Source organism: Arachis stenosperma, chromosome 3 (genome assembly GCF_014773155.1).
Source record: "Arachis stenosperma cultivar V10309 chromosome 3, arast.V10309.gnm1.PFL2, whole genome shotgun sequence".
Lineage (NCBI taxonomy): Eukaryota > Viridiplantae > Streptophyta > Magnoliopsida > Fabales > Fabaceae > Arachis > Arachis stenosperma.
In genome coordinates this window covers 4034252-4058959 of record NC_080379.1, presented here as the reverse complement: position 1 = coordinate 4058959, position 24708 = coordinate 4034252, and the positions used below count along the sequence as shown (strand labels likewise).

The 24708-nt window shown below is 28.0% G+C and overlaps 4 protein-coding genes across 4 annotated transcripts; 1 reads left to right on the top strand and 3 right to left on the bottom strand.

The window, feature by feature from the left end:
- Nucleotides 1-2462: 2462 nt before the first annotated feature.
- LOC130969093 (non-legume hemoglobin-like) lies at nucleotides 2463-4436 on the top strand. The gene is made up of 4 exons (XM_057894673.1): nucleotides 2463-2636; nucleotides 3093-3207; nucleotides 3522-3638; nucleotides 3858-4436. Exons 1-4 carry the CDS (start codon nucleotides 2542-2544, stop codon nucleotides 3984-3986), a joined length of 456 nt encoding a protein of 151 aa, XP_057750656.1. The 5' UTR covers nucleotides 2463-2541; the 3' UTR covers nucleotides 3987-4436.
- A 4963-nt stretch (nucleotides 4437-9399) lies between these two features.
- Nucleotides 9400-12403, bottom strand: LOC130968896 (glutamate-1-semialdehyde 2,1-aminomutase, chloroplastic). The gene is made up of 3 exons (XM_057894381.1): nucleotides 12105-12403; nucleotides 10891-11080; nucleotides 9400-10808 (listed from the first exon to the last, which is right to left on the bottom strand). Exons 2-3 carry the CDS (start codon nucleotides 11053-11055, stop codon nucleotides 9567-9569), a joined length of 1407 nt encoding a protein of 468 aa, XP_057750364.1. The 5' UTR covers nucleotides 11056-11080; nucleotides 12105-12403; the 3' UTR covers nucleotides 9400-9566.
- Nucleotides 12404-13780: 1377 nt separating this feature from the next.
- LOC130970694 (uncharacterized) lies at nucleotides 13781-14355 on the bottom strand. Its single transcript, XM_057896855.1, has one exon. The coding sequence runs from the start codon at nucleotides 14327-14329 to the stop codon at nucleotides 13811-13813; it is 519 nt and encodes a 172-aa protein (XP_057752838.1). The 5' UTR covers nucleotides 14330-14355; the 3' UTR covers nucleotides 13781-13810.
- A 4953-nt stretch (nucleotides 14356-19308) lies between these two features.
- LOC130968048 (uncharacterized) lies at nucleotides 19309-20355 on the bottom strand. The gene has a single exon (XM_057893127.1). The coding sequence runs from the start codon at nucleotides 20315-20317 to the stop codon at nucleotides 19886-19888; it is 432 nt and encodes a 143-aa protein (XP_057749110.1). The 5' UTR covers nucleotides 20318-20355; the 3' UTR covers nucleotides 19309-19885.
- Between the last annotated feature and the right edge of the window lie 4353 nt (nucleotides 20356-24708).

Sequence of the window (24708 nt, the reverse complement as noted above, 5' to 3'; positions counted from 1 at the left end):
CATTATGAATTTATTTTTTATTTAAATAATCAAATTTATTATAGTAGAATAATTAAATTTATTTATAATAGTATAATTTATGAATATTTTGTGTATTTGTATCGTGTGTGAGAACATTTTCATCAACTCTATAACAATTAAGTGTAGAGACAGATATCTCTCTAAACAAAACAATCTAATTGTGTCTTAAAATCACAACAAATATAAGATTTTATCATCTTCTTAATCATAATTTTCCAATAATTTTAGAGAGATATTTTTAAAGATGGCTCAGGATCAGAATACTACATTTAAGGTCATGAATCAAGAATTTATTAAGTTAGATCGCTTTAATGGAATGAACTTCAACTGTTGGAAGAATAAGATAATATTTTTTATTTTGGTTCTCAATCTTGCATATGTAATTGATCCAAAGACAACACCAATTATCGATGCCGCTGAAAATACCACACCAAAAGAAAAGGAAAAGATTATTACTTAATTAAAGAAGAAACGTGATGAAGATACTTTTGCATATCAAGGTCATATTCTCAACATTTTATCCGACTGACTCTACGATCTCTACATGTTAATTTAATTACCACTGGAGATTTGGAAGTTTTTGGAAGAAAAGTACAATATTGAACGACAATGAACATATAATAAGTCTATTATGTTGAAATATTTTAAATTTATTATGAATGATACTATACCTGTATGTTATGGATCAAATTCATGAATTACAAATCCTTGTAAGTAGATTTCGTGATCTATACAAGTGGTGATTCTTGAATCATTACAAGTTGGAATAATTATTTTAAAATTGTCTTCATCTTGTAATGATTATAGGAAGAAATTTTTACATCTTGGTGAGGACTTCACAATTGAGAAATTATTAAGGCATATACGTATAAAAGAAAAAACTCAAAAACGTAATGATGTGTATCTTTTTCAAAGTTCTAAAATGAATCATATTGGTGAAGACAACACCAATAAAAAGAAAAAAAAAAGTTATCAAAAGATCCTAAGTAAGACAAGAAGAGACACAGAATGTTATCATTGTTATAAGAAAGGACATTACATCAAAGAATATAGACTTTTGGAAAAAAAACATTAAGGGCCAATTTAGTGGAAGAAAAAGACTTAGTTATTATATATGGTTGTAAAAAAAGTACAAAATATACATATTGTATGCTATGATTATAAAACTCAACATGGCAACACAAAAATAATTACTTGAATGGTGGTTAGATTTTAGGGTTATTGTTAATGTTTGCAATGATTACAATCAATTCAAAACATACGAAAAAATGAATAATAAAAAAGTCTTTATGGGCAATGACAACTTAACCAAAGTCTATGGTTAAAAAATTGTGAAATTAAATTTTATATTTGAAAATAAATTAAGTTTAATAAATGTATTTCATATTCTGAATTTGAAAAAAAATTTAGTTTTTGTTAGTCTCTTATATAAAATAACGATCTAACCTTGTTTTGGAATCACAATAAATATAAGATTTTGTCATCTTCTTAATCATAATTTTCTAATATAATTTTTATGGACCAACAACAAATTTAAATATAATTTTTAAAAATACTATGTGCACACTAAAAATCAGTCATTATATATTTGTATATAAATATATATTATTATTTAATTTATTTTTAACATATTTTTTTATTTTAACATGTATTATTATATATGAGTGATTATTTTTTAAGTATACCTAACATGATTGTATAATTTAATATTTAATAATATCTCCAATAATAATCACAAAAGTTATTTATTTATATCTATATACTAAAATATGCGAAATACTTTAGAGAGTAAAGTATATTTTTGTCTCTAAAGTTTGATAAAAGTTTTAAAAATACTCCTAAGTTTTATTTTTTTTTTAATTTTGTCCCAAAATTAAAGTTTTCGATTTGCATCAAATATACCCTTGATGGCTAATTTTTTAAAAAATTTAAAATCAATTCAACAACAATTTCATAAGAACAACCCTCAACACAAGCAAATCAAGCATAATTTTCATGCATTATTGTTAGATTGGTCTTAAATTTTTTTAAAATTTTGCCGTCGAAGGTATATTTAATACAAATCGAAAACTTTTGAAATAAAATTGAAATAAAATAAAATTTAAGAATATTTTTAAAATTTTTACCAAATTTCAAAAACAAAAATATACTTTACCCTACTTTATATTCACTAACAAAATTTAAATAGCAGAAATTGCCTTTTGCAGGCTGAGAAAGGATACAAGAAGTTGGGTAAAATAAAAATAAATAAATTAATGATGACTAAAAATCAAATGATGACAACTTTTCAAATTATGTTGTAGCCAAATGACAATGTTTAATGTTCTCCCAAAAAAAAAAAAGGCTAATTAAGTGGTGGTACCACCATTGCATTACATGAAGGGCCAACTACTTGTCCATGCAATGCACTATAAATATTTCACACCAAACCATGCATTCTTCAACATCAAATAAGGTTTCTTCATCTATTATTGTTAACTATATAAACTTGGACCTTAATTAATTATTAGCAATATAATCATGGCATTCACGGCAGAGCAAGAATCCCTCGTGGTGAACTCATGGAATGTTCTCAAGAACAATTCTGCGGACCACGGTCTCAAGTTTTTCTTGAAGTAAATAATTATTAATTCATTTCAATTTCTTTATAATTTAGCTTTAATTTATTATCTTGATCTTAATTATTGAAGCATGCACACTACCAAAAAAAAATGTTTTTAGCGATAAACTTTTAGTAACAATAATATAATGGTAATTATTTATCTTATTTAATTTATATTTTTATAACAATTATATATTTGTTATTATTATTATATTTTATAAATGGCAATTATATATATTTTGTAACTATTAAAAGATTTTTAACAATGAAACATAAGACGATTAATATTTAATTACTAATAAATATATTAGTGACTATATTTTTATTATTGATAAAAATAAAATAAATGCTCACTAAAAATAATTTTTCTACCAGTGGCATGACATGTATAATTCAAGATATTATATTTTATATATTTATATTCAATGACTGACCTTATAATATACTCCAACAAATTAAAATTTTGTAGAATATTCAGTGCTGCCCCAGAAGCAACGCCATTGTTCTCATATTTGAGAGATACAAGTGTTCCTTTGGAGCAAAACCCTAAGCTTAAGACACATGCCAACCTTGTCTTTGTCATGGTATATATAATATATGCTTTGTCTTAATTATTACTTGTCCGTGTCGCCATTTTATTTTATGTGGATAAAGAATCTAACCTTTCAAATTAAACTCTATAATATATGAACATACTTTATCATAATAAGTATAAATTATGACTTTATCTATCAATAGAATTCAATTAAGAGTAGTCAACTTTTTTAGTTAATATTAGTTAATATAATTTTTTAAATTATTTTTATTTTAAATCTTAAATTTTAAATTTTACAAACAAATAAGAATTTTATTAGTTTTCTATATTTATTCTTATAAATAATATTATATTACATTGCAGATTGCTGAATCGGCAGTTCAACTACGAAAAGCTGGAAAAGTGACGGTAGGAGAATCAAACTTGAAACATTTAGGCGTTGTTCATCTCAAACTTGGTATTCAAGATGCACACTTTGCGGTATATATACAATTCAATTTATTTTAAATCATGATATGTACAACAAAAATGCCGTAAAATAAATTATTTGTATAAAATACATGTTAAAATATAAAATATATAATTAAAATGTGTAAAAAATAATATATACATTGATACATAAATAGTAAGTATTGTTATATTGTTAATTTTTTGGTTGGTTTTAATTTGTTAATTAATGAAAAACTGAAATAAAAAAAGGTGGCAAAATCGGCACTTTTGGAGACTATAAAAGAAGGAGTTGGTGAACAATGGTCAGCAGCATTGAGCGATGCATGGGGAGTGGCTTATGATCAATTGGTTGCTGCCATCAAAGCTGAGATGAAGTAGCTTCCTTTCATGCATGCATTCCATCTTCTTCAAATTATTAAATAAGATCGATACTTATTCAAGTATCATCATGCATGATGTCAGTGTTTGAGTCATATATATTATATAATATATGCTTTTGTTTTGTTGAGGTTTGATATAATATATGTATGGAAGAAAGGATATATATAGATGATCAATAAATAATCTAGCATTATATAGTAGCTAGAAAATAATGAGAGATTAGATATATATGTATAGCTCTCATGAAGACATGTATGTCCTTGCATTGAAATAATTGAGGGTTTCATAGCATTGCATTAGGTCAAGGACTCAATTAATCTCTAAAGATCACTATATCCTTTCATCACCCCAGGCCAATAATAATGTTCCATCTAGCTCCATTAGGATCTAGTATTATTAACTATTAAGGGAGAAAACAAAATAAAATGAAAATTATTATTATTATTATTATTATTATTATTATTATTATTATTATTATTATTATTATTATTCTATACCGCGTGCTGTTGTAGGCTTGTGGCCACTATACCACTTATTATGAGTAGGGGTGTACAGACCCGGCCCGACCCGAAGGCCCAATTCGGTTTCAAACACTTTAGGGGTTAAGTTGGTGTGATTTTATCGGGTTTAGAGTCGGGTAAAGGTCTCAAAAAATAGACCCGGTCATTATTTCGGGTCGGGTCCGGGCCATAGCTCGGGTCATCCAAAATCGGCCCGGTGGCCCGGTCATCATACACAATTAATATTTTGTGTTATCAGTGATGGATCATGACTATTCTTATGCTTTAATTTTAAAGAAGGGTTGGTTCTTGTTATATTTTTCTAAGTAAATTTTACCATGTTAAATAATGGTTGGAGTCTTGGAAATTTGGATATTTTTACATGTTAGCTTACAAGAAGGTATCAACGTAATGTAATGTTAACGGCCCGGTTTCACCCGGTTTTCACCCGGTATAATTGTAGTCCGAAAGTGAATTGGTTTCATCGGGTTTAGGGTCGAATTCGGATCTAATAAATAGAACCGGTGTATATTTCGAGTCGGGTCTGGGTCCCATCAAACCCGGCTTCACCCAACCTATGTGCACCCCTAATTATGAGTCTAAGGGCGCTCTTTTTTTGTTTTGTTTTTTATTTTTGGCAATTAAACGTTACAAAAAGCTCAAAACTCAATGAAGGAAGGAAATAAATTAATCATAAAAATGAAAAAAGAAAAAGCAACATAAAGTAAGTATAATTTTGACTCTTAAGGTATAGGAGTTAAATTTTTTTTTAGTTCTTTTTTGTCTATAAAATAGTCTCTAAAATTTAACTTAGTTTTAAAATCGTTTTTCGAACTAAAATATCATTTTTTTCCTTCTTCTCCAAAATTAACAAAATAAAGCAGAAACAACAATGAAATAACAACAACTAACCAAAAGCAGAGAAACAACAACAATACCAACAACAACAATAATAAAATCAAAAACAAAATTAATGTAAATCAGAAACATAAACAAAATTAGAATTAGAATGAAACAAAAACAGAAACAAAAGCACAAAAATCAAAGTTTAATAAACACAAAGTATGATAGCACGAAAAAATTCTCCATCAATTTACACACACAATATCAAACATTCAAAGAGAGGAGCAAACATATGAAATAATGATGATGAATTAAAGCATTGACTTGAAAAGAATAGCTCGGATGACTATCTCTGATGGTACACAGCAGCAAGAGCAACTTCAATGAAAGGCCCAACTCAAAAAATTCACTGCAATAAAAAAAGGACATATGAAATTCAAAAAGAAATGTGTGAGAAAAAAATCAGAAACAAAAAAGACATATTTGATCATTTCATGTATAGACTTTGTTGAAGATGATAGCAGCACCAAGACTCATAACTAAGTTAATCCTAGTTCTAGTGATAGAAATGATTGTCAAGTGAACCAAGAAGACAACAAACCCGATCGGAAGCAGCGGCAACCGGCGACCAAGCGAGAAGGAGAAGCAGAAACGGCAATGAGAGAGCGGCACGCGACGTCCACCCTCGCAGATCTGCTGGCGTCGACGTCGATGAGCAGCGGCAAGGACTGAACGACGAGGAACAGCAGCAAGATCCAGCAACCAAACGACGAAGAGTAGCGGCGACGAATTTCCTTCCCCTTTTCTTCCCCACCTTCTCTTCCCCCTCTTCTTCCATGAAAAATCCACCTCCCCAAGTGTGTTTAACCCTTTCCCTATTCCCTAACCCTTTAGCCTATTTTTCTTTTATATATATATGTTTTTAATTAGAAGTCGTTTCGTAATAAAAATTAAAATTTTGGTAGAAATAACAATTTTAAAATCAAGTTAAACTTTAGGGACTATTTTGTAGGCAAAAAAAGGGAACGAAAAAAAAATTTTAGTCGCACCTTAAAGACCAAAATCGTACTTAACCCAAAACAAAATAATTAAGTGACTTTAAATAAAGAACAACTAAATATAATTTGATTCTATATCATTAATTTTTTTTTCTTATTATTACAGCTAAACTTTTATTACTTTATGAGGATATATATAATTTTAATTTTATGTGGCCAGGTTGAATTCCAATATAAAACTCTATCATCAATAGAGCATCTCCTTTATCATCATCAATACATATAAAAAATAAATAACATAACATATAAGTAAATTGAGTCGTAGTGTTGAAACTGTATGAGAAACAGTTTTGGTTTTCTCATTGCTTGATATCTTTTGAGAAAGTTAAATAACATAAGACGTTAGATAGTAGTAGTTAATTTTTAAAATATATAAATAAAAAATTCAGAATTAAATATGTGAAATAAAAAAATACAAAAATTTATAAAGTTGGATGAAGTACCATGGCGAATTTTGTACCAAAAAATTTCAGAACTTTGCAATATATATCCTGTTTAATTCGATTGGTGGTATAGAGGATATCTGGATATCTGAAAGAATATGTTCTGGATTTTATCCGTTACTATTTTTTATGATTGCCATTCAGTACAAAACAATAGGCACAAATTCTATGCTAAGTTGTCTAGAATAATTCAGATCAATGTATTAGCAAAAATCACATGTAAGGTTCTGGTAAAAAGTATTGCAAATATTTATATTACTTTTTAATATATATTTCACATCAATTCTACATCGCTCTAATAATGGTATGTTATTCTTTTATTTTATTTTCTTTTTTTGGCTAAGGTATATTATTTCTTTTTAAGTTTTTGTTATACATATATTGTTAGTGTACAAAAATTTCATAATATTGGATCAGTCATTCTTGTGACATAGATAAAAAATTGTTTCTTTTTTATATAATGAATATACAAGTTACTTTTATCTAGTTCCCAATATTTAATTAGAGATTATTATAAGGTGATGTCTCTAGTGGCTCCATAAGTTTGGTGACTATGGTCGTTAAGGTCTAACAATCAATCCAAACTTAAAATGTGGCATGTTTAAAGTTATGAGAAGAAGAATTTGACTAAATATAATGACGGTAAATACACTAATGAAGTACGGTAACAATTCTGAATCAATAAACAACTACTAATTAATATTTTTAGGAGATTAATAAATCATTGTGAAATTTCAAAAATCAAAATTATAAAAATTGGGTAAAGTGGATCGAAAAATTAAAAAATCTTCCGTCACAATAATAGAGGGTGTGGTTCTGTGAAGCTTGGATGAAGAATTCGGACTCTGTTTGTAATTGATGTGTAAGAATCGGAAGTCCACTAGTCTGCAATTTCCGGCGGCCAGTTATTCCCCAAGTTCATCATTTTTAAGAGTAGCAGAGGAATTGGATAGATCCTCGTCGATGTTAAAAGTGAGAAGAATAGGTAGACTCTCCTTCGACGTTGAAGGTGAGAGGAGCAGCTGAGGTCCCCATTGACAGTAAAAGGGTGTCCATCTTCACTAACCTATCTCCCTCAACCTCAAATAAAGCACAACGGCAGGGGCAGGGGTAGATTGGAGGTTGTCTCCATATCCCTGCTATGCAACCAGATCGAAACTCTTAACTACGGCGGCGTCGTTACTCTTGGATTGTTCCATCTCCAGCGAAGTCAGCAACAACCCATCTATTGTTATTAACTGTCTTCAACGTACAAAGTCACTATCAAGATCATACTTATCGGTACTAAGCATACATCAATTCACACATAAACAACTAACTAACGCATTTTCTCCAACGAAAATAACTTCACCATGCCCCATCTTAACACCGGCCGACGACTACTTCACTCATTCAAACTTCAAAGCCATTGAAACTAATTGACATTTCTAACCTTGGGAGATCACTCTATTTGCAATGCTATCTTCACATTAACAAAAGAAAAGATTACTGTGTTTAGTATCTAAAGCATAAGTTAACGAGGGCAAGGTAGAGTACACTTGTCATCTTCTCATTGAAAGTGCATCTCATAGCCACCGCTAGCCACCATGAATGCGGCCACTAGAGACTTAGCCTTATTATAAATTATCTTTTCACATAAATAAAAATATCACAAAAAAGAAAGTTTAGGGCCAGTACTTTTATTAAAATTTGGTCAATACTTAACCAGTAAAAGAAAAGTGAGTAATCTCACATATTGGATGAAATGTCACACTATGGATAAAATCTCAAACTATTAAAAATACCAATGATGACTTATTGATAGCTACAAAACACAAAATTTGCTGCCCCTAACACTCATCATAAAAGCTTGTTTAGATTGTTACTAGATTATTTTTCATTAGTAATAAAAATTAGTCTTTCTTTGTGACTTAAATAGTTAAACAAGAAAAATAAAAGAACTGCTTAAATAGAGAAACAGTCCCATTTAAGACTACAGAAGGAGAAGAAAACTTCACTTGATGAAGTTGTAACTTCATCGCCATCTTTGTTATGATGTCTATCACCAAAAGTCGTGATTAATAACAAGATTAAACGCTTTCAGATAATCCATCTCATAAATAACATCTCGTTAACCTATATCCTATGCTAAGATATTTTCTCCAAATAACAAATAATTTTCCTTGAAAAATATTATTACTCTCAATTATTTTCAAACACCTCCTTTGTCAATTCTCATTACAATCTCTAATAACCTAAACAAAACCAACACTATCACTAGAACCAGCATAAACTAGTATCACAATTAATCTTAAAAGTACCAATAGACAAAGAATTCTAAAAAGAAAAAGGATATAAAGTGTACATAATTAATGTATAAATGTAATTACTTTTTTTTAGTAGGAATACACCAAAAATACATAAGATGTAACTACTTATAAAAAAATTAATTATATCCATATATTAAATAACTAATTTCTATTACTCAGATAAAATCATCTGGATAACTTTTTTTTAAAAGGAACAACTTAGCAGCCATCATTTAGTTCTACTCTGAAAAACGGCAACAAATGCTTGAATAGAGAGATTATATGAAGGCGAAAAGACCATGAACTCAAGTAGTTACAAACTTTAAATTCACTCGGCTTTACAGCTATTAGTAACAATAATACACTGAGTGGATACAAGATCCAAAATGATACAGGTTAAATAAAAGCAATAAGATAAAAATCATCTAAAACTCTAAGTTAACATTCAGATCTCCCTGAAAACCTTCTCTGCCGCTGCTATTGTCTTTTCTATGTCATCGTGGCTATGAGCCAAGCTGGTGAACCCAGCCTCAAACTGTGAAGGAGCCAAATAGACACCTTCTGCTAACATTCCCCAATAGAACTTTGCAAACTTGGCCGTATCACTCTTCTTGGCATCTGCAAAATTGTAAACAGGTCCTTCTGTGAAGAAAAACCCGAACATCCCACTTATATGCCCACCACATATACCATGCCCTGCCTTCTTCCCAGCTTCAACGATGCCGCGAACAAGCTCACCTGTAATTTTATCCAAATATTCATAAGTTCCTGCCTCCTTAATGCGCTTCAGAGTCTCTATACCTGCCGTCATAGCCAAAGGGTTCCCACTCAAGGTCCCGGCTTGGTACATAGGTCCAGCAGGTGCCACCATCTCCATAATATCTCTCCTCCCTCCATAAGCTCCTACAGGCAGACCCCCACCTATGATCTTTCCTAGTGTTGTTAAATCCGGAGTTATGCCGAAATATTCTTGAGCGCCACCATATGCCAAACGGAATCCAGTCATAACCTCATCAAAGATTAGAAGGGAATTGTTCTCCTTGGTGATTTTGCGCAGGAAACTAAGAAAATCAGATTTAGGGGGAATGAAACCAGAGTTTCCAACAACAGGCTCAAGTATGACTGCTGCCATCTCTCCCTTGTTATCCTCAAAGAGTTTCTCAACAGCTGAGAAGTCATTGAAGGGGGCTGTAAGCGTTTCATAAGTAGCAGCTTTAGGGACACCAGGGGAGTCAGGAAGTCCTAGAGTCGCAACTCCACTACCTGCCTTAACAAGAAAAGGATCTGCATGCCCATGATAACATCCTTCAAATTTGATGATCTTCTCCTTTCCGGTATAAGCTCGAGCCAGACGGAGCACACCCATGCAAGCTTCGGTGCCTGAATTAACAAACCGAACCATTTCAATGCTGGGTACTGCAGAAATAACCATCTTAGCCAAGGAATTCTCTAGAAGACAAGGTGCACCGAAGCTGGTTCCCTTCTTCATTGTTTCAGATAGAGCTGCAAGCACCTGATCGTCGGCATGACCAATGATAGCAGGGCCCCAGGAACCTACGTAGTCAATGTACTCATTGCCATCGATGTCCGTCATGCGAGATCCTTTCACTGAATCAATCACTATTGGTTGCCCTCCCACGGACTTAAAGGCACGAACGGGGGAGTTCACTCCTCCGGGCATCAATTCCTACCAACAACAGAAAAGGAACAAGAATTTAATCAGAATTCGGTTCCCCAATTGCATAAAAGAGAGGAGAGAAGAGACAAACCTTGGCAGCAGTGATAGCTTCTTGGGACTTGGTTAGTGTGAGAGACTTGTTGGTCTTCTCGTCCAAAGACACAGCCATTGTAACCAACGAAGTCCGACTCCTAACCGCGGAGGTGGAAATCCCTAAGGTCAGGCCAACTCCTGAGATGGCGGTGGCAGCAGCCATTGCTCTCTCTTCTCTCTTTCAAAGTCTATAAGAATGGGAGTGCCAAGATCAGATCAGATGATAAGATAATGCAGATTTTCAAATGCCACCTCACCCTTATCAATCCACCCGTTACATTATAACTTTTCTAAACTTTTTTTTAAGTAATTACACATTGTATACTCCTATTAAAAAAATTAATTACATCCATATATTAAATAACTAATTTCTATTGGTAATAGAAAATAGTCCAGGTAACAACTTTAATGTAAAGAAATTTTAAGCCACTAAAAATAGATTGGATTGAATTTGCTGTATTTTAAATAACAAAATAAAATGATTGTGACTTTTTAAGTATGAGAAAAAGGATTCTAATTTAAGCATGCTAGATAAATTTACATGAGTGCATTCTACATTTTGAAGTCCTTCATTGATTAGTAACTAAAATATCATGCTAAAATAATTACAATTTTAAAGCTCAGATAGTCAATTCCCCCTCTATCAAATATCTTGAAGCAACAACTATTAAATTGAAACTATATCAATGTGAATATGTATTATGTAATTATATTTAACGCGTGCTGAATCACATATACAGCGAAAAACTAAAAAAGAATATGAACCGTACGCACATACATCAAAGTGTTCCAAGCTTGTGGTAATATGTGAAGGATATGAACAGAAATAATCAGTACTCAGATAATTGCATTGCAAAGAAGGAATATTGGATAAAAATGAGAGTAAAGATTATATTATGAATAATTATTCATACTTATACTAATCTATAGAAGTCTAATTGACTTTCTTAATCTCTTAACAACACTCACTAGCCTTTTCTCCTAATTCTGCAACTCGACAAAAAAAACACATAAATTTATAACAATTCCATCAAAAATCTAACATAAATAACAATCTCATCAACAATAATAACAAAATTTTCTGAAAAAATTAAACAAAAAAAACAAATTAACAACTATCTGAAAGAACAAATTAATTACTGTCTGAAAAAAGGTTAAAAAAGACAAAGACAGAACAAAAAAAATAAAAAATACAGAATCAGAAAATGATACCACAAATGCACTAACTGAAGAAGAGGGAGACAACACAGCAAACTGGTCAGACGAAGGCGGCGATGCCCGACCGTGTCAAAAACTCCCGATGCACTAACAACGGAGCTCCAAGGGTATTAAATCGCGCAAAACTTTAGGCGCTGTGAACAGTAGACGTCGGGCGAGACTGTGAGTCCGTGGTAGAAGAGAAAAGTGATGAGTGATGATAGGGTTTGTTGGATGTGACTATTGTTGAGGTACTCTGTGCGGCGCTGAGGACGTTAGGGAATTTAGGTTATTTTATTGATACGTTTATTGGAATGCGATTCGATTTGGTTCCATTTGTTTAAAAAACAAAACAAATAGAATTAAACTATGTACAAATCAATTCAAAATAGTTTTTTGTTTAAGTAATTATATTTTAAGTAAGAAAAAGTCTAGGGAGCCAATGGCTTAAGCGTACAATGTGTACAATGGAGGTTTAAGAAGTATTAGAGATATGACCATTAGTGTTACATTGTCCTGTCAAGTTACGTTTTTGGGATGAGTGGTTTCAGATATGGTATTAGAGTTCTAGATTCGAAAGGTCAAGAGTTCGATCCTTGGTGAACCACAAAATCAGTTTAATTTTTTATTGAGATGTTTATTATCCTTGGTATCCGGATGGTTATCCTTGGTATAATATGGTGATGTTCATTTTATTCATGGACCAAAAATTTAGCCCATAAGTAATTTTTATGTACTCTTATTAAAAAAATTAATTATACTCATATATTAAATAATTAATTTTTATTGTTAATAAAAAATTATTTAAAATTAATGAATTATAACTTAAATAGTATAATTTTTTTATATTTATCTAAAAAATTGTTAGTTCGAATTTTTTTATCTTTGGTTAAAAAAAATGATTTAAGTAATAATATCTTCAATGTATAGAAATTTTATGCCACTATAAATAGTTTGGTGATAGAGTTTTAAAGAATATACATGAGCTTTGTATTCCAAACCTCATTCAAGTTAAAAAATAGTACTCCAGTTGCTATTTTCTTTTTTAATAAAAAATAATTAAGTGTAGTAGGGAACTCCAGGATAAGATTCGTTGCATTATTCTTCTGCAACTTTTCTTTCTCTTACATCAACATTATTGTGTGTCAATCAATGTTGAATGGATCAACCTAGGGAGCCAATCTTTTTCCATGTTAAATTATCTAAAGAATTTTGTTGTTTCACTCAACCTAGAGTTAATGGCATATAATTTAAGAATAAAAATATTTTTCTTTTACTCAACTTAGAGTTGATGGTCTAGATATTAAGAATATAAATGAAGTCTCTGTGTGAGAGAGAGAGAGAGTCATAAGTGTACTTTCTCAACCATGAAGAGCTTAACTTAATTTTCATCATTATATTCGTGTGGGGTAAAATCAATTTAATCATGAAATATTATAATTTTAAAAAAATAATCTAAAAAAATATAAATAAAAATAACCTCAAAAATATGTTTCGTTTCACAAACTAAATTAAATATTTAATCAATTTACTTATACATGGTTGGTTTATTTTATCAAAAAATTATTATTTTTCGAATAAAAATGACTATTTACTCATGCATGCAAACCTTGTAAAATTAACACTTTCATTGTTGATAATTCTTTTTTAGGAGAAAAAGAAGTTAAAATATGAGAAATACATAGTAAAGATATGCAAGTGATCATCATATCTTTTCCAATTTAAACATAGGAGGATCCAAATTTGTGAGACACACTTTGAAGAGTTGAATGTGTAAAACAATCATTCCTATGTGAAACGGAGGAAGACTTCAACATTGAATTAGTGGCAGAATACTCTGAGTGAAGAACAAGTGCTGCATTAGCCTTGATGGCAAACACACACAATTCTTTAAGAGAGAGTGGTATGTGAGATTTGGAGAGTGGAACAAGGAAGTAAATCTGATCCAACTGAAGATCCTCATTCGGATCCACGTGCGGCAACACCGAGCCTACATACATCTTTTCCGAGCTGCAGAGGAAGCAGTCCGAATTCTTGAACAGAGCATGCTCTGCTTTTATGGGCTCCTTGTATTTCTCTAACTTACCATCCATGTCAATTATGTTTACTGAGGATTGCCAACGTTGTTTCCCACTTTTGTTTGTGAATTGCGATGATGCACAAGCTCCCATAAGTGATATGTGTGAATATTTAGTGTGGTTTTGTCTTTGAGTTTTTTTCAAGTGCAATGTTGGAAGCATCAAACAGGGGAAAACAGAGGCATTGGTATTTATTTTGTTTTTGGGGGATGGGGGATGGTGGGAGGGTGACTTATATAGTGGAAGAGGGGAACTTTGGTACAAAAGAAAAGTTCAGAAAATGAAAAAACGAATAAATATAATTAATTTTGTTGACTTATTAATGATGGCAACATATAACTAATGTTAGTTGGGTATAGTATCACGTGAGAACTATCCAAAAATATTTTGGAATCAATAATAAAAAATCAGTTTAAAACAGTTTTAAAATATTTTATTTCATGTTTTTTAATTATTAAAATAATTAAATAATATTAAATGTAACAAGTGTGTAATTATAAAGGTAAAAACTCAAGTGAAATTGACTTCACGTGAAGTTGATACCTCAAAGCCGTTAGATGAAAATTTAGTCAAATCAGTCAAATTATCTAACGGCTCTTAGGTATCAACACGTGAAATCGACTGCTCCTGAGTTTTCACCAATTATAAATATTACATGCATGAGATTATGAATGTTAAATTAAGTAAGATAATTTTAGGTTATTATTTTCTTAATATTATCGATAACTATTTATTTCAAGCAATGTTCTGACTTCGAATAATATGAGATAAAAAAATTATTTTTTTGAATAATACAAGATAAAAAAAAATATTTTTTTTCTTAATTTTATATGATTAGTAGTGTAGAAGATTTTATAAATATACTGAATTAACGCACTAAGGATTTGAAATTTTAAATCAACACTTTATTGCTAAAAGTCATATATTTTGAACTATGAATTCCTTTTGAAAAAGAGGGGAAAACTATTTAATTACTACCTTTAACTTAATAGACTAATCTTAATGTAATACTTGTGACTATACGAACAAAAAATAATAATTAACATAAAACTTAAAAGAGGCAATAGGATTGGAGGATTTTGAAGACGAAAATGTTGACTTGGGGAAAAAACAAATGGGTGATGTTTCTGTTTCTGAGTTAACAACCTATGTCCTATCTCATTATTGAAAACAGTATCTGCCAAAATTTCATCAATTGGATTAATGCAATACGTACCTGAAAATTTATATGTCCCTTGTTACTTGTTAATTGTCTTTGTATTTTTCATTGAAGGTAATCAACAAGAGACATGAAAGATAGAGCTCTCACATGTTATGTTACATTAGAAAATGTTACATTTAATTATTTATTTGAAATTAGGTATTTACTCAAATTACTTATGTTATAGGCTTAAAGTTTCCTACCTCTTGCTCCATTTTTCAGGGGAATGTGCTTCTTAAGGTATGCAATTATGCATTGATCCTATTATACAATTTGTAGAGACTCTTAGAATTTCGAAATTTGTTGCAATAAAGGGGGAAAAATTAAAAAATTTTAGCGGTGTAAAGTTCAAAGAAGTTCTATTATATGAAACAATATAAATATAAGTAGAGAATGAGAATACTAAATAATATGAATAATAGATATGTCAGTTATTTAATTTAATAAGTATACAGATCTTATGTTTATTATTTTTAATAGGATGATTTTACAATGGCTAGATGTTCAATTCATTATATGTGCAGATAGCTATCTAATATTAAGATTTAGGAAATAATTTGGGGGTAAAGTATTTTTTTTATTTTATTGGGTCAATTCTAAAATTCATTGTTCATATATATCAATTTTGGCTGAAGTATTACCGTGCAGACAAAAAAAATTAACTAAAATAACATAATTTATCTTATTTAATATTTATTTATTATTATAATTAATAAATACTAAATAAAATAAATTTAGATTATTTTTTTTTTTGCCGATCTAACGTTATCGGAAAACATTATTGGATTTGTGTAATCCCATACATCATGTATAGTGTGTTTCACTTTAGGAAGTATCCTTCTAGCTTCTTGGTTAGTTCATGCATGGTTTCTATTTTCTTCTCATTGCTTTTGGATTATTTCAGAATATTGGATTTGTGTCAAATTTTATGCTTCACAGCTTCATATAATTTGGATGGTTGCGCCAAGTGGTGGTAGCTATCACATTTATTCATGTGCTGAAAATATTTTCTAGCTTTTTGTAGTCACCTTTTTGGTCCTTCAATTTTTCCTTTTTGAAATTAACAAATCATCATAAAATGTTGTCTCCTGTACAGTGAATAATTACATCCACTTTTGAAGCTTTTATTGTCGTTTCTTATTTTTATTTTTTTTTCCAAGTCAATATATATAATAGTATATTTGAACAGCAATATGTTGGATTATGTTGTAGACAAGCATAAATTACATTGAATTTTAACGTTTTAATCAGATGAATTATACGTAAAATTATAGGGTATAAGTTGTAGTTGACATGATATAGTTTATATTTAAGCACTGAAGTTTTTTTTTTATTAAAACAGGGCCCGAGCTCAAAAAAAAAAAAGAAATCACATATCAAAAACTGAGGTTAGGGTCCAATAATCTAAAACAATGGATCTATAATATTAGCCTTCTTCGGTCCAAATGCTTTTTTAATTAGATCACAATAATATATCTTTTTAGAGAGTATAATTAAGCCATAACATATTCAATCCGAATTATATTCATAATGAATCTCGTTAAATTCGATAATAAATCTGATTTATATTTATCTTAAATTTTTTGAATGTGCTATAAATATAAAGTATATATATTTTTTAAATTTTTATACCTCTTGAACGATAATTGATTATTTGAATGTTAGAATCACTTGCTCATAATTGATATTAATAGCTGAAAGTCTCCCTCCTTTTACAAAGAGTAGTAATCTTTTATTAGACTTTAGTTACTGCTGAACAGTGAACACCTACCATATATATAAGTTTGCTGTTGTAGGGAACTAGCTAGGTGCTTGGTGTGGTTCATAAGCTATATTATTAGAAATTGATTAGTGGTAAAAGGTAGAAAAATAAAATTAAAAATTAATTCTAATCTTATATTTTAAGTTTAATTATTTTATTAGTCTCTATAATTTTACTAGATTTATAATTAGATTCTTATACTTTTTATTTCTTTTTAATTGAATATTTATACTACTTTTAGGTTTGTAATTAGGTTCTTTTTATATAAAATATACTAAAATTAATGGATTATTTCTCCAAAAAAATATATAGTAAAAAATTTAATTAAGTCCTTAATTATAAATATTTTTAATTTATAAAAAATATTTAATTAATTATAATATTTTTTATATTAAAAAAATTAATTATTAAATAAAAATAATATAAAAATTCAATTAAAATAAATATAAGAAACTAATTATAAAATTTAGTGAAATTATAATAATTAAACCTACGTTTTACTAATACAATATGTACAATTAACATGAAAAAAATGCTAAATACCTTGTCGGTGGGCCCACAACACAAATGTTCTTGAAAGTCAATTCTAACAAGCAAATTTCAATTTGTAAGCTTTTGTTCCTGTTCCTATGATTTAGAAGTCCTGTAGTGTCTTGTGACCGAGAAAATGAAACTTGAACCACTTCCTTTTGAACCATAGTAACTAAGGATAAATACGAGAAATAATAAAAATCAATGTTAATATGAATATTAGAGGTATATTTTTTGTTGATTAATTTTTATTGTCTTTCTAATAAGATCGGCTAATAAAATGGCACCAATAGAAAGTACAAGTTTAATATAGTCAAATGTTCAGCTAAATACATAAAGATGCTTATACATCCCCTCCTATTTTCTCTTACTATTATATCTTGTTTTTCTTCTTTATTGTGGGTAATATCCTATTCTTTTATGCTATTTGTCGGATGGACCAACATTAATTAATCAATAATGTGATATATTTTTTGTTAAAAAAAATTAAAGATGATTAATTATTTAGCTTTAAAATATCATAAAATCTATTTCATGAAAACTAGAACATTTTTGTAACATTAATGTAGTAATAGGATCCTTAATTAAAATATGAAAAAGTATATATAGGTCCATATATTATCTATTAATTTATTGTCAATAATATAATTAATATTAAAGATAGTTTTATTAGAAGAAATACGTATAAGAAAATATATTTATGAGACACATTCATAAAGATATTTTTATTAGTCACACATTTATAAAAAATATATTTTTATTAGACACATCTACAAAGACAATTTTATTAAATACAATTATAAGTAAAAATTGACAGAAATTAATAGAATTCTTATTAATTACGTAATGAAATTTTAAAATATTCATTAACAATATCCTTACAACTAGATAAATAAATCAACCATTTATTAATGTTATATATATAATATTTAATAGAAAGAAAATGACTACTCTTTATTGTTTTAAAATATTATATATATAATTTTTCCTTAAGTAGTATTTTTGAAAGTAGTTTATAAAGCTATATATCATAGTAAAATGAAAGTAGCAACTAGCAAAAGTTTTTGGTGCCCACCTTTTCCATGAAAATTATCCAGGTCCTCTGTATCTCTAACTAGAAACTAGGTCTATTAAATTTCCAACATGACCATGGTGCCAATATCTTTCATGCTCCAAACCTCATGCATTATTAGTGAGTTCAATCATTTATTGATCATTTCATGTCACCCCAAAAGTATTATTCCACATTAATTAATTAAAATGATTAATTATTGTGCTTTATTGCTACACATATATATTAGAATAATTCCACATTAAATAAGAACGAATCTTTTATATAAAGACCTAATCAAATAAAAAATGTTGCTACATAGAAGATAAATTCAATAATAAAAATATTAAGTGGACACACAAAATTAGCTATCATATTAAATTATAAAGAGAATTGAGATTAAACCCTTTACAAACATAAAATAAAAGAACATTATATATGTATTTATTTACTATTTTTGTACGGAGAAGAATAATCCAACATGAAAAAATTGTCATGGATGACGAAACCTAATTGGAAGTGGCACCATAGAACGCGTTAAGGCCCACATACATTCGTCTTTGTGCACCACACATATATACTTATCATAAACATAATTTAATCATCAAAATTCAAAACTTATGAATTACACAACAAATAATATTTGTATTAGGTTTATTGTATGTACATGTACACAATTTGAATTTTGCTCATACTTCCATATTCTTCATGTTCATATTTTCACCACCTATATATACTAGAAATGAATTACTAAATTTAAAATCCGTGACTAATATCTACTCCCTGAAAAATACAAACAAATAAAAATGAGATGAAAACTTAGGTACAGTTAATTTCATGTGAAGTTAATAGTTGAAAATCGTTAAATACTTTGACAAATTTTACTAAATTGTCATTTAACGACTCTGATAAACTATCAACTTCATATGAAGTTAACTGTAGCTAAACTAGTCATTAGTCACTGTTTTACAGTAGATAGTAATACTCAAAAGCCTTCAGAAGCAAATGAATAGAATCAAATCGAATCGAACCGAACCAAATCAAACCGCACCCATCAAACATATAGAGCTTGAGTTCTTCATCACCATGGTGGAATCATCATCATCAACATCATAGAGGCCAGGTGATTAATTAAGAGATGGAAAGACTCAAAGAAACCCATATAGATGTTGATCATGTAATAAGAATTGGGTGTGTTCGTTGAGGCTTCTTCCTTCTAGAAAGAGGAACTTTGTTATTACAAGGCTTGAAATTATTATTATTGGAAGAAGAATGAGCAAGAGCTGCATTGGCCTTGAATGCTAATTGACCCAAATCCTGCATAGAAAGCGGAACCCGGGATCTGATTCTAGGAACAATGAAGTAAATATGATCCAACTGAAGCTCTTCACTTGGATCCACAGCTTTCATTGTTGAACCAACATTGATTGATTCTGAGCTGCATATGAAGCAGTTTGGATTCTGAGACAAAACATGCCATGCTTTCAAAGGCTTCTTCAGTTGTTGCAAACTACCGTCCAAGTGAACTATGTTCACACAAGATTCCCATGATGTAAAGTTTCCACCTTTCTTTGATGATCCTTGAATGGAAGCACAGGTTCCCATTATGAAGAAGAGGGTAGGGGTAGGTGTGTTTAAATGTGAGTGTGTATGGGTATTTATAGAGAAAATTGAAGACAAGAAGAAAAGAAGAAGACGTAAGTGTGTAAAGTAAAGTAATGTGAAGTGAAGTAAGGAGTCACGTATGCAGTTTGGTACTACACAAAAATATTATTCGTACACTAAAATTAGTCATTAAAATCAATTATTAATATATTTATATATAAATAATTTATTTTTAATGTGTATTTATATTCTAACATATATTTTATGGTGGAAACTCAGGTGCAGTCGACTTTACATGAAGTTGATACCTGAGAGTCGTTAGATGATTTGACTAATTCGACTAAATTTTCATCTAACAACTCTCAAATATCAACTTCACGTTAAGTCAATTTCATTTGAGTTTTTACCGTATTTTATATTAGTGATTGATTTTAGTGATTGATATTGGTGTACACGTAACATAGTTACATTCATTGATACTATGTTATGTGACTTAAAGTCATAGGACAAAAATTAAGAACAGACTTGGACACTTTTGTTAATAAGTATGAATGCAAATAACTTGATGAATTTACAATTTATTCTGGTCTTTTTCAACATTCTTAATTAGACGCGCTTCTATTGCCTTGTCCAATTGCATATGCTAATGTATCTTGTTGATATTCAGTACAAAAACAGCTATTACTGTTTTAGATTTTTCTTTCCTACAAAGTTTTTTTGCCATTTTGGTGTTAATTAAAAGATGACTAAGATTTGGTTTCGAAAAATCTTTCGAAAATATATTTGTACTTTTTAAAAGTATAAATATCTCATTTTATATTTGGTAAATGAAAAAATTTATATATTTGTGTTGATAATTTTAAATATTATTGGTGCTTTTAAAAGTATCTAAAAAGAATTTTTTAAAGTTGACTTGTGTTTATTAAAATTAAAATATCTAGTATAATTTTATTTATTAATTAATAGTTAAATTTAATTTTTATATTAATATTTATTATATTATTTTTAAATTTTAAAAATTAGTTTATCAAATATGTTTATTGTTATTTGTACTTATTAAAAGTTATTTTTAATTTAATTTACTAAATATAGATATTACAACTTTTAAAATATTATCTTTTAAAAATTAGTTTTTATAAGCTATTTTTTAAAAATAATAAAAGCATCAAAATGAATTTTGATTCAATTAAAGGCAAGAGACAAATCTATAAATTTTAATATGCAGGGATCAAATTTTAGATGATTTTTTTTATTTTATAAAAATAATTAACATATAATTATTAGAGTTAATTTTTTAAAAGATTTATTAAAATATATATATAATTATAATTTTTTTTCATAATTTTATTTTTAATATGATAATTACATAAAAGAAATATAACAATATCAATAGTACATTATAAAATTATAAAAATACCAATAATTTATAGCGTGTTTAGTTAAAATTATCACCTATCTTATTAATTAAAATTAATTTTTTCAAAAATTTTAAAAAATTTGAAAATAAATTATAAATTATTAATTATTTAAAAGATACAGTACCTTTATAGAATACAAGATATAAGATATTTTATAAAAATTTTTCTTTTAACTATATAAATTTAAAAGAAAAATTAGTATTTTTTACAAGAAAATAATATCTAAAATACATAATTTGATTATCAAAATATAACTACATAAGTCATTATTAATATAATAATATAAATAATAAATATATTAACATAAAAAATAAATATTTTTAAAAAAAATAAATATAAAGATTATTATATAAAAACTAATTTAAAAAGTATAAAGACTTTAGAATATGATATTAAATTAATTAAATAAAAAATATTAGTGAATTAAATAATTAAGACATAAATTTATCACATAATAAAAAATAATACATATAAAACTATTAAATTACATAATATTTTTTTATTTTTTAAATATATATTTCATATATAAATATAGTTTCTTAAAATTTTGGAGGACAAAACCACTATCTGCCCTTTTAGGTACGTCCGTGATTAGAGAAACTAATTTTTTTATTAATATCAGTTAACTTTTTAATTTTAAATTAACTAATATTTATTAATTAAAATTTAAGTATTAATATATGTTTGATATTTTAGTTACCATCTTCTTAGACAAATATCTACGTCTTAATAATTACCTAATAAAAACATCGTGTCACAAAATTATGGTGCTTATATTAGAGAGATAGAGGGTTATGCTAAGTTATAATTTTTTAGCAAGAGATATTTCTTTGATCAAACTAACATATAATTTACTGTTTGAAGAATTTGTATCAAAACTAAAATGTTGTTGTAACTTGCAAAATAAAAAAAAATTAAAAGAGAGATGCCGATGGAACTGTTGGATGGATAATATCACGTAATGCATATATTTTGATTAAACTGTAGACTATACCAAATACAGATAGGGCCATTTCATGGGAAGCATCCTTGAATTTTCTTAGCCACTCCCAATTTTGTTTCAACGTGCAATCACTATCTTAAATAGTAAATAATGGAAATTAACATACAGTTATTTTCATGTAAATTTGATTAAATTATTATTTAATAATTTTTAATTATTAATTTTATACGAAAATAATTGTATATGAATTTTTATCATTTTTAAAATTTTTGTTTATTATTATATACATCAGACATATAAATAAAAATATATTTTTTTTTTACTAAAAATAAAAAAATTTGAATCCACAACTTTTTAAATAAATATAAAAAAATTATACCATTTAAATTATAATTCATTGACAAAAATAATAATATCTTAACTCTTAAGTGTTCTTCAAGTGTAAATTAAATAAAAACTTTTACTTTATTCTATTTATATTGTGACATAAGTAATATAGATTATTTTTGTTGTTTAAATTGAACCTTTTAAAATTCAAAAAATCAATTTTTGAACTAATTTTCTCTTTTTTCAATATTGATGATGTATCATAATATGAATGGAATAGAATAAAAATTCTTATTTGCTCTTGGGGCAGCAAAGAAATTTCCCCGTTTAACTTTTATTCAATAATGAATATATTGAGTGGATAGACGATAGAGATGCTTGGATGTATTGGAGTAAAAATATTTTTTGATAAAATATTATGACCAAACAATAAAAACATGACATGTAAATGTAACACAATTTTTTGCAAATTTTTTTTTTTTTTTGTTGAGCCGAAATCAGTTAAATCCAAGGGCGGAGCCTCATACGGTGAATTTTTTTTTATATATATAAATTTTAGTTTAGTCTTTCTAAAATTTTTATTTTAATTTTATTTTATTATAAAAATAAATTTTTTATCTCTTTCTAATATTTCATCTAATTTCACCTCTGGTTAAATTGAAAATAATTAAACCAATTGAATTTTTAAAAATAAAATAGTTAATACTAATTAAGATTATATTTTTGTCATTAACTATTTTATTTTATTAAAAGAAGTGATTGATTCAGTTGATTTTGTCATTTTCAATTCAATCATTTTCAGTTTAACAAAATTAAAAACCAAGTTTGATAAATAATAAAATCACATTACATATCACGCTTTTATTATACTTGTTTATCATACTTTGTATAAAGAATTTTGTCTCCCCTTTATTTGTGGTGAATCGATATAATGTGGTCACATATCATAATAACTCTTACATATATGGAAAATAGATCCTTTCAATTATTAAAAAAAATTAAGAGTATAAAGTGTAATTTATAATCTTTTATTATTTTTTTATATTTATTTTTATCTCACTTATAAAATTAATAATAAAAAATTATATTTTATTCTCTCAATTATTAAAAAAAAAAATTGGGAAGATCCAGTTTTGGTACGTAGTGGTTCAGAATCCTTAAATGAAAGATTGAGCTTGTGGTAAAAAAAAAAGAAAAGAAATTGTTGTTTTAATTTTTAAAAGGTGATTAGGCTTGTGTAATCTCGTGGTGGTGCAAGTGAAACACGAACTTGTTCGTGTAACAACAATGAACGAAAAAAAAAAAGAGAAAAGAAAAGTCCAACATGGTGGATTGGGTTATGGGTAATGAAAGGTACGTAATAATAGTGCATCATGTGTCTTGAGACCTTGTTTTTTCCTGTGGGAGTGAAGCCAAAACAAGTAGTAATATTATTTAGATTCTTGCTCCCATAATTCTTTTTTCTTTTTCGGTCAAGATTCTTGTCTCTTGCCTTCTTGGTTTCAAATATTTTTGGTCTTTCTTCTTTTACTCTTTTTGGTAGATCTCTTTTCTCTTTTTTTTTTTCATGTATCTTTACGGATATTGGGCCTATATATCACATATAGCCCAATTCTGAGACTAAAATTTAGATTTAAGAAGTGTTAATGAGTGGATATGTGAATAATGTAATGACAAAAAAAAAAAAATACAATGTAATTATA